This window comes from Melanostigma gelatinosum (genome assembly GCF_949748355.1).
Source record: "Melanostigma gelatinosum genome assembly, chromosome: 3".
Taxonomy (NCBI): Eukaryota; Metazoa; Chordata; class Actinopteri; order Perciformes; family Zoarcidae; genus Melanostigma; species Melanostigma gelatinosum.
In genome coordinates this window covers 21,803,356-21,815,014 of record NC_136636.1, presented here as the reverse complement: position 1 = coordinate 21,815,014, position 11,659 = coordinate 21,803,356, and the positions used below count along the sequence as shown (strand labels likewise).

The following is an 11,659-nucleotide window of genomic DNA, read 5'->3' as shown; positions in this document are numbered from 1 at the left end:
CAACATCTCGACAAGTTATGATATTAAATATAATCTAAGACAGACATTTGGCTGTATGGTCTATTCAATACATTACTGGACAATTAAACTCTTCTTTCCACGAAGCACAAAACGTCAATTTTCTTTGACTGGTGGGTAAATGCAATATAGTGAGTAGACAATATGCTACACGTGTCTCCCAATCATGAACACCAACAACGTTCGCACAAACAACAAGATATGTAGGCATCGAGTGGCACTGCAATGCAAAAATATCGCTTTTAACAAGCCGCTTACTTGCTCTTGTTGTCGTCGTTGCTGTTGTTTTTGACAGCTGGAGCCGAAACGACAAGGTTACTTTTCCAGTGCGATTCTTTCTGGTTCATATTAATATTTCTTGATCTCTTAGAAATACGTGAATCACATGGAACCAAGAACATATCTCGTTTGCTTATAGCCTAAAAAACAACATGACACGTTAAAAATAAAAGAATTACGCACGTTCATCCACAGATATGGACTGACACATAATGGTTATCTCACTGTACATTTATAAACAAAATATATAAGAGTATAGCTATACGTCTTAATGATCCGTAAATGCTCCATTCTGGTGTTCATTTACACGTCCGTGAAGATCTTTTTGATGTTCACGCAGTTCTGGATGTTTTCGGTGGAGAAGTTGGGCTGTTTGAACGCGCTGTTTATGCCCTCCTCTATCACCATGTCCAACTTGCTCAGGGATGAGGAGCTGCACGACCCCCTCAGCTCCTCCGGGGAGAGGTGCTCGCAGCTGCTGGTGTGCACGTACTGTGGGAGCTCCTCTCCATCCGTCTCCCTGTGGTAAAAGTAGTTGAAGTTGGACACAATCACTGGCACGGGTAAGGCAATGGTCAGCACGCCCGCTATTGCGCACAGCGAACCCACGACTTTCCCACCAACAGTCACCGGGTGCATGTCTCCATATCCGACCGTGGTCATGGTGACCACCGCCCACCAAAACGCATCTGGGATGCTGGTGAAACTGGACGAAGGGTCGTCTGCTTCCGCAAAGTAAACCGCGCTGGAAAAGAGGATAACCCCGATGAAGAGGAAGAATATGAGCAAGCCGAGCTCCCTCATGCTGGCCTTCAGGGTCTGTCCCAAAATCTGAAGTCCCTTTGAGTGACGCGACAGTTTAAAAATGCGAAAGACCCTCACCAGTCGGATCACCCTCAGGATTGCGAGGGACATGGCCTGCTGGCCGCCGTTGGTCTCCGTCTCGGCCAGCTCGGTCCCCAGAGTGATGAAGTAGGGGAATATCGCAACGATGTCTATGATATTCATGATGTTTTTGGAGAAGCAAGTTTTGCTGGGGCAGGAGAAAAACCTGACCAGTAACTCGAAAGAGAACCATATGATGCACAGGGTCTCGATCACAAAGAAGGGGTCTGTGAACGGGTTCGGCACGTAGGGGGCAGTGCCGTTGACCGTGGGTGCCACTGTGGCGTCTCTGTCGTCCCGGAATTCCGGCAGAGTCTCTATGCAGAAAATAACGATTGAAATCAAAATGACAAGCACTGAAACTATTGCTATCCCCCGCGCTGGTCCAGAGCTTTCAGGATACTCAAACAAAAGCCACACCTGCTTTTGGAATTCCGTTTTGGGCAACACGCGCTCCTCTTCTTTTATAAACCCTTCATCATCGCGGAATTTCTCCATGGCCTCTTCTCCGAGTTGATAGAACCGGATCTCCTCGGAGAAAATATCAATGGGGACGTTAACGGGTCTCCGTATGCGCCCCCCTGACTGGTAGTAGTACAGGATGGCATCGAAGCTCGGTCTGTTCCTGTCGAAGAAGTACTCGTTCCTCAGCGGGTCGAAGTAGCGCATCCTTTTCCTCGGGTCCCCCATCAGCGTGTCTGGGAACTGGTTGAAAGTTTTAAGTTGCGTCTCAAAGCGTAAGCCCGAAATGTTGATGACCACCCTCTCGCAGCATCCCTGCCGGCCGCGCTCGTATCGATCCACCGACAGGTGAGGCGCCGAGAGCACCGCGGGCTCCTCCAGCATGCTTTCCGCCGTCATGACGCCCTTCTCCTCCTCGGCATAACCCCGGCCGTCGGTCGCGTTGTTGCCCTTGTGCCTGGCGTTCACGCGTGGCTGGATCACGCCAGATGTCTGGTCATCCAGGTGTTTTTTCGGTCCGGAGGGGCAGAGTGCGCCACGCCTCTCCCAGCCAAAGCACTACAGCCTTGGAGAGCTGAGGCCGACGCCACTTACATCACTTCTAACCATCACCTTTCTCCGCGTATCCACGCACTGAAGCGCTGCGCTCCCCTCTGCCCCCCCCCCCCCCCCCTCTCTCTTTACAAACACGGTGACACCCGCACGGCGCGCATATGTCTGACATCCTACGTCCACCACCCGCCCAATCTAAAATGAACTTGACACTTAATGTCGCGCGCGCACACATTCATTCATTCATTCATGTGGTGGAACAAAAATACTTGATGAAATCACACCTGTTTGAGCCAACTTATATTATTTCTTGTCGTGAGCTCGTTTATACCTCGTGCGATTTATCAGCGTGTTCAAACGCAGACATGAACGTGTGATCAGCTCTGCGGTCGTAAAACATTCACAGGTTTCTGTTCGTGGCATTTAAAGGGAGTTTACTTCATGAACGATCGCAACACATAAGACCAACAATGTCTTCTTCAGCACTGGGTCTGCAATAAAGTCCGACATTACTTTCGACATCAGTCATTGCTTCACGTCTTCAGCAGAAACTGAGCTGATGTAATCGGGTTTGTCGGGAAAACTGACAGCAGAGGACCGAACTGCGGACGTCCAGATGTTCACTGTCCAAACCACATGAATGAAACTATTCATTTGCATTTCTCTTCTGGTTGAGGGAGTGTTGCTCTCCGTGGTGCTGAAAACACGCGCGCACTATTCTTGTGAATTGATGCGCGCACGAGCGTTCAGTGGAGTTGTGCATGTGTGCACAGTCCACGTGTATTCGTCTAAAGATGCTTTTCAGAAACAGATAGAAGTCCCCGGGATCAGTCGCCTCATTTCCACTCGGGGGAAAAAAAGAAAATATCGTCCGCCATCGGGTGAGAGAATCGCCTCAAAGACGCGTCAGGTGTCAGTCTTTGTTACAGCTGATTCATAACGGAAATGCAAAATCTGTTTTTAATTCATACTGACGAGCGTCATCAAAGGCGCCCGTCGCTGTCTGGGACTTCGGGAGGACGTGCACATGGGTTAAATGGGATTCGAGGCTAATGTACAATCTCCTCTTTTTTATTTGCGTTGGTCAACTCTGGGTTTTAATTTCAACATGTCAAACCCCAAAGGAAAAGCTGAGCCTCTATTCTGTGCAAACATGGCAGCATCTTCTCGACATATGAGAAAATCTTCTTAAAGCCGATAACACTGATGTAAAAAACCTATTGACCTCTTGCCTGAAAATAAAGAGTGAGGAAAACCTCTCACTGTCTGGAGGAGTACTGTGTATAGAAGGAAAAGCATGCTGAAGTAATACATCAAAGCACATTAGCCCCTGTTTCAAAATAAAGGCTGGAAACACAAATCTTACATGTTGGACCCTCCTTAGACACATTCAACCAACCCCCCCTGAGAAAGACTTGCCACCATAACAGCTTAAAAGTCCACATTCTGTATATTCTCTGTATATAAATTTTTTTATCACGATTAATCGCATTGTTATGGCAAAGTTCAATAATGAATTCAAAAGTAGTGTATTGTGCACTTTTATTTTGAAAGTACTGCTATATGACCAAAAGGTCAATAACATTTGGTTTGCAAACACTTTAAACACATCAGGTTCTTGTCAGCAGCAGTATTCCCTTTACACAGTAGCAGTTCTATCTCTTCACTATCTGTGCTCAGTGTGTGACTGTATGTGAAACGTTCCACTGCTGTGCAACAGGAATAACAAGTTTCAGCACGTTTCAGCACAAATGTGTGTCTTCATGACAGTCAGAGCATGTGAATGCAGCTCTACTGTTCATCAACACAATGCTGTAACTCCGAGGTGATGATGGTTACCCAGCGATCAAAGAATAAAGACACTTTACGCACAATTTAGGTGTATTTTCCCTTTAATTAACTCACGAGATGCAGGTAGTATGTTTCATACTTAATGTGAATATAATTCATACTTTATTGGCATCTTATTCTGAAAACCGGATGTTCGTCTGAAGAAACCGGATGTTGTCGCACGTTAATCGTTCCGCTAACTTTCAAAGTCCTTCGCTCGCTCCCGATCTGTGCCGTTTAAATGCGTTTACCGTGAATTTCAGCGTATAGGTGCACTGACATGTAAGTGTCTGCTGAGTTGACCACGGAGATATTCATTTGCATTTCTCTTCTGGTTGAGGGAGTGTTGCTCTCCGTGGTGCTGAAAACACGCGCACACTATTCTTGTGAATTGATGCGCGCAAGAGCGTTCAGTGGAGTTGTGCATGTGTGCCGCAGCGATGTCCAGTAGTCTCCATTCCTCCACCGCTGCCAGTGAGCAACGGACTTTCAAAATAACAAAAATGCGTTAACGCTAGGGGTGTAACGGTACGCATATTCGTATTGAACCGTTCGGTACGAGGCTCACGGTTCGGTACGCATGACGAACCGAATACGTTTGAATAATAAAAAAAAACTTTATTGAACCAGGTAGTCCAATTGAGATTAAAAATCTCTTTTGCAAGATGTAAGTAGCAATACAAGACGTAAGCAAGATGTAAGTAACAATACAAGACGTAAGCAAGATGTAAGTAACAATACAAGACGTAAGCAAGATGTAGGTAACAATACAAGATGTAAGCAAGATGTAAGTAACAATACAAGACGTAAGCAAGATGTAGGTAACAATACTACATAACATTCAGGAGCAGTTTTAGTTTTTTATGTGTTGCTAAGAAGACACCCCAGAAGATGGGTCACTCAGGTATAGTTCCATCATTGTTCAAAGTCAAAGAATAACTTCATGATGTTAGTTGTAATGAATAAATATATTTTAAAATCAAGTACATTTCTCTGGCATTTATAGTTTTCTACTGTACCGAAACGTACCGAACCGTGGCTCCACTGTATCGTACCGAACCCAACCGTGAACTTTGTGAACTGTTACACCCCTAGTTAACGCGCTATAAAATAATTAATGCGTTAACGTGATAATAACGCGTTAACTTGCCCAGCACTAATTGTAATATTACTTTATTTTCTCAAAATATTACGACAGAAAGCCTGAGAGCCTAACTGCATTCTTTTAATATATTTTTAAATTTGTAATTGCAATTTGCCGCCTGAATTTTGCGTTTTCCTTTACATAAATAAAAACACTTATATATTGGTGCATAAACATTCACCAGAATGCAGGACTCAACATTTGCTGGTGAAAGACCACTTCATATGTTGAAACCTAGGCTCTTGCTCAGGCACAATACCAAGGAGATGATATCAGTGTCCTCAGTTGTATCTATTACCCTGTTACCAAGTCATCAAATGTATTGCTAAAGTGGCTAAAAAATACCCTAAATTACCAGATCAAGTGCGGAGTGACTACACATACACAGAAAAATAAATCTGCTGGCACAAAATCTAACCTCAGACGTGTTGAATATCATTATCACTTCAGTGTTGACAGCTGTGCACATCTCACGTCTCACGACTCCTCATCATTGACTTCAAAGATTGTTGAGTGAGAGCCTACAGGTGACGAACAGCACCACCACTCCTTCAAACTTATATTTCCCCTCTGTCCTTTGTCTCCTCTCTGCAGCTCTGAGGTGGATTGAATTTTCCCTCCTCAGTCAGATCTGAGTCGCTATATTTTCCACAGAGGCCGATACCTCTGCTGAGGACTTCTTAGATTAACACATTCAATAAAGTAAATACAAGACTGCAGAAACACGGCCCTGTACAATACAACAGTCACGGATGAAAGAACACAAAGCTTATTTCCATTGTGGCTCTTAAGATAGGGGAGAGAGAGCGTCTTCAAGTGAGGACAAACAGGTGGAAACATTACAGATAAAAATATACAAAATAAGTACGCCAATCACGCCTGATGTCATCTTAGTGAGAGGATCCCATGACCTCTGACCTCAACCCCTCCGACCCAACAGACCCAACCTGAACCAGGTTTCACATTCGAGCTGAAACAATCGATTAATCGAGTGACAGAAAATGAATCATTAATTATACTCATTTAAGTCATTGACGAAGCTCCAGAGTGATCGTTTTGCTGCTTTCTCAGTTTTAGATAATTGTGAACTGAATATCTTTTGGTTTTGGACAGTTAGTCGCACAGAAAAAGACATTTGAAGATGTCAGCTCCTGGAAACTGTGATGGGTATTTTACACTATTTTCCAAATTATTAATTTCGTCATCAAGAAATCAATGTACAGATTAATTGATAATGAGTGTAATTGTTGTATGCGTTAATCATATCCATACATACAAAAGAGACACTTGTTATTATTACATATTAAAATGCTGATAAGGCGGACAGTACATCATGCTTCTTGATTCATGCTGAAGCTGCATTTTGCAATTGTTAATCTTGGCAGACTTGTTAATATAAATATGTATTGTCACTGATTGTTTCATCTGTGTGATGAAACAGATTCATGTGGCTTAACTCATTTTATAGTGGTGCGGTGATTTTCAGATGACAGTTTCTTTCAGATAAACACAATCGCTGCATTGAAATGTGATGACACGAAAAATGTGTCATCTGCAGCAAAACATCCTGCTGCTACGAACAACCTCCCAGTAGTTGCATCTCAGGAAGCACGGGATGTTTTTTTTTGTTTTTTTTTGGTCTCCATGGTAACAAAACATCAAGTGTTTTTTAAACGAGAAAAGGAGTTGAGTTGAAGAAGTTACATCATTTCCAGTCCGACTCGTGCAAAAGCCGGTAGACCGGAGACCATTCTTCACATTCCCGCTGAGGGATGAACACGTTACGTGTCAGGATTAAAAGGAACCAGGCTGTTGTGTTTTTGAGCGTCGACTACAAGGCCGCTTATCAAACACTGAAGAATCAGCTCAACAAAAAGTTAACAGAGCGAAAGCTCCGACCCTAGGCAGGAGACACACTTTCATTTTGTAACAACACTCATTATCGAACAGCCTTTGGCTAAAAAAAACTCCCTTTTCCGTCTCCGTTTCTTTCATCCAAGTCACTCAGTTAAATATGATAGCTGAAAAGAAATGAAATGTAAATTCCTCTGGGTCATGCTTGTAAAACACAGACTGGTTGAGAAAATACTGTTTTGATTTGCTCTGTAGTTTGGATGAAACCTTTGAATAATACGAAAGGTCGGGGATTGTGATGATTGACGGCCACAGCCGCTGAAAGACTTCATGCCGTTAAAGTTCCTGATTACATCGCGATGGGACTGAATGCATGTGTGTGTGCCGTTGTTATGATGGAATTCCCTTGCAGATAGCATCGATGTGAGAGCCGAGGTGTCAGACTTGATATCAAGTCTATCTTTTTCTTTTGTCACAACATACAGGTGATTTATTGTCTCCGTAAACACGAGCCAAAGATTTCCCCCAGACACTGACCTCGTTAAGCACATGCATATTCCCCATCTCACATGCATTCATAACTGTTTAATAGAGGTTTTATTCCACAAGGTCATTCAGTTCATTTCCTAGCCCATTCTGCTATAGCTGCCTGCTGAGGGTTTAAAAAAGAAAAGGCCTATTATGTATCCAAACCTCTGGAGCTGAAGGCAGCTAAAGATAGACTTCTTTTATCATTCTGGGAAGTTATAAAATGACTTGTTAACACTGGCAGAAGCTGCAATTTCAAGCGACATTACAAATGACATTGTGCTTCTGGTCTGGAGGGAGACGAGGCCATTTGATATAATAATCCCACTAAAAGATCTGAACCGCGTTTTTCATTCTCGAGCATTGTGGACAGTGTCAGGGAAAAGAGGGCTGGTTTCCATCAAACATGACAACGCTTGGACTGCTCTTTGAGTAATGAGGAGCGAGGCTTTTTTCTGGTCTGTTCAGGCTGGCTCAGGCACACACACACACACACACACACACACACACTAGCTGATCAATAGAGGCAGAGAGAGAGAGAGAGAGAGGGAGAGAGCGAGAGAGAGACCAGCATCTATCGATCAGTCATGCACTAGCAGTACAGAATCATTACACATTCACATTGTCTGCTGCCACAGCCATCAAGAGTCAGCGTGAAGGCCAAGGTCATAAATAACGCAACAACACTTGTTCTTGCCACAATGTGAAGCTGCCAGGCGAGGGTTTAAATGATGAGTAATGTAACAGTTTTCGAAAACCCCGTCAGTCGATATCCTGTAAAAGGCTGAAGGTGTCAAATTCAATCAACTCAATGTAATAAATGGCCAAATGAATCTGTCGGATAATTAGAAAAAAGCAACCGTGTGATAAATATGATGTTTGTATCGTACAAATTTGTTTTGCACATTGAGCAAGTGTGATGTGTGCATTAAGAAAAGGTTAGTCTTGGCGAAACGTTAATAAAGTAAACACAACAAGTCTTGTGCTTCAAGTCAGTGTTGGCTTCTCTGATCTTTCCCGAGCCTTAATGAGGTGCTTTGTGAGCTTCAACACGACCATAACACGCTAGCAGCCGAGCATGATGTCACAGTGATAGCATGCAGATTTGTTTTTGCGGGTAATATTTACCGCGATCAACATCTTGGTTTAGCCTATTAGCATGCTAACTAACTGTTATCAAATTGCACTAAACACCATAAATTGTATGTCGGAAGTGGACGTAGTCACAAGTATTGGATTTTAAAATGGTTGCGCTGTGAAAAGTTAACGATCCACCAAGGTCTTTTTGATTTATCCTCTAGGACCCTTGGATATCTGCAGCAACGCTTTAACAGGAATCCATCGAATAGTTGTCAAGACATTACACTCAAAACCAAAAATGTCAACCTCATGGTGGCACTGAAGAAAAAGTCAGAGGAATACCAAAGTCAGTAGGACAAGTACAATATGTACAGGTTTGTGTGTCAATCCTTCCAGGAGATGTCAAACTATCTCCCTGAAAAAGAAGAAACTTCGACTTGTGGGTGGCGCTAGATGGAAAGTCAGGGATCACGAAAGTCAGAAGGATGCATCATTTGGGATCCATGACTGTACGACATTTCAAAGGAATGTATCCAATCGTTGAGATATTTCAGTCTAGACCAAAGTGGTGGACTGACCAACCAACCAGTGGTGCCATTAGTAGAGCCAAGGGGGGCTAACAAAACCATTAAGCTTGTTTTAGTTGTTACAAGTAGATGTTTTACTTTGTCAGATATGTTCTGAAAAAACCTTTTGCCACCGAGCCATTAACTTATGTTGAAAAAAAGATGATATTTGCAGTTTTAAATTAAGGACACAAACAAAAGGAGATACAACAGTGGTTTTATTTATATGGGTCACAATACTTGTTCTGTTTATGGTAAGATTTTAAATTTGAATTTCTGTACGCCTCTGGAAGTCTTTCACCGCCAAGGAAATGCGAGCAGCTGCTGCCACCGTGATGCATAAAACAAGCGTGACACACATGGAAGACGCCGAGGGAATTAAACTCTGCATCTCATCAACGTCTGTGCCGCACTTCAAAAGAAAACAAACACACAAAACACAGAGCACAGACGTTCCACTTACCAGTGCCTACTTAAATACAGTGCATACTTGTGTTTGCACATGTCACACAAAAACACACACAAAGGCAGAAACCAGACCACGCAGACTTTCCAAGACAAACAATTGCCTGCAAATGTCGGCAGAGAATAATAAAAATGAAACACAAACCCCATAACTGAATGATAAATACTTCTGATTAGCATCATCTGACCTTCAACAACCTGAATCAAATAGGAATTTTCCACTCAAGGTGGGTAAGAAATTGGCATTTGAGGTACAGTCGCTCTCCTCGGGGCAATCATGTGACGCAAGTCGCGAGAATTACAGCGCCAGTTATGGCCTGCGACGTGGCGCATGTGTCGTTGCTATTCCAAATGACATCCCTGCAGTGAAATGTGAAGGTCTTTGGCAAGGAGGAGGGCATATGTTGGGGAAAAGATCCAGCCTCCTGGATTAGAGACCCCATGGGGAGAACAAGCTCTCTGGCCCCCTGCATGACATGCTGTAATAGATTGATGGGGCTACACAGAAGCATACCCCTGAGCATTGGACCATTGCTTTATGTCTGACCTGAGAGGAGTTAGTTTCCAGGAGCAGAAAGAAGGCAGGCATGGACCTGGATGCTAATAGAGTCTCTTCACTTGATTGTGGACTGAGTTCGGACGTGTATTTTGTCAAAAGGTTGACGGGCGTGGGGACACGGGCTGAAGTCAAGAGAGGCCCTCTGTCATTCACTTCCAGGCTCGTCTTGTTTAACAGAATCAGAGTGAGAGTCAACACCTGAATAGCAATGAGTTTTAATCACCACGTCCACAAAATGTATTCAGGAATCAAACCAGACTCCCATGTACAGTGCAAGTTGATTAGTGCTGCAAACAAAAACAGAAAATCCTCATCAAATAATATGTGGTGATCTCTTATTTGGCTGATAAAACCTGGGGGAAAAAAAAACATTACAATTTCCTGTAGCCCACGGTAATGTCATCAGATGTCTGATGATGATCTGAAAACCAAAAAGATTGTGTTAATTATGATGTAAATCAAGTGAAAGCAACAAATTATTTGGCTTTTTTGCTGGATAAATGACTAAAAAGTATTATTGCAGATTGATTTTCTCTCAATCTACAAATCAATTAAAAGGACGAATGATTGCGGCTCCACAACTAAAGTGGGGAACACTCTACAACACGACACATTCAACAAGTGTTATTATTCAGTTATCAGCATTTGATCAACAGAATAAACAGTATGAATATAACCGGGGGAGGAAGAAGTCAAACACATGTTATTCCTTCAACTATTTTTTCGTTTTAGAAACGGCATCCTGCTGCATTATTTCTGCAAATTATCGGGCTTGCACCTTCCTAGAGTAGCCGGCGCCAGAGACATGTTTGAAGTGTGAACCACAGTTTATAAGGAGCAGATGGGCTGACTAATGTAACTCCTGAGTGGAGCCATGAATGCCTCGCTGCCAAATCACAGTGAGAGATAGCAGAATGGCTCATTTGGGAACGCAGCAGGCATGCGGCAGGAATCAGGACGAAGAGGAGCAAGAGCTCAATTAAAATGGTTATCACAATAAACAACACCAGACATATGCTTATTTCATTTCAGCTTTCTCGGCTGCTGTAGATGGTGGGAGTCTCCAAGTATCTCAACACAAGAGAATATACTCATGCCTAACATCATTTATGAGAAGATATTTAGTTAGAGCCGGGTTACGTATAATACACGTCAATTAGCAAGAAATTCTGTATTCCAGAGTAAAGTTCCCCGGCGGCACGCTGACCTTTCCCGGAAAATCCATATGCGAAGAATACACAATGTGTGTACTATGAGGGATGTGCACAACGGGTCGATATATATTTCAGTCAGACTGTCAAGATCTGTCTTTAAATGTGAGGGAGCAGTTGATTTAGCAATGACAATTATGGTGTTTTCAAATGCTAAATAGAGATGTATTTACCACTACTACCACTACTACATAGCAGAAGGAATCTGACATTCACTTTTTGACAC

At 43.1% G+C, this 11,659-nt stretch overlaps 1 protein-coding gene across 1 annotated transcript; it reads right to left on the bottom strand.

Moving 5' to 3' along the window:
- Positions 1-600: 600 nt before the first annotated feature.
- On the bottom strand, positions 601-2,043 carry LOC306775502 (potassium voltage-gated channel subfamily A member 3-like; the record flags this gene model as incomplete). Its single annotated transcript, XM_079265947.1, has 1 exon — positions 601-2,043. One exon carries the CDS (start codon positions 2,041-2,043, stop codon positions 601-603), a length of 1,443 nt encoding a protein of 480 aa, XP_079122073.1.
- Between the last annotated feature and the right edge of the window lie 9,616 nt (positions 2,044-11,659).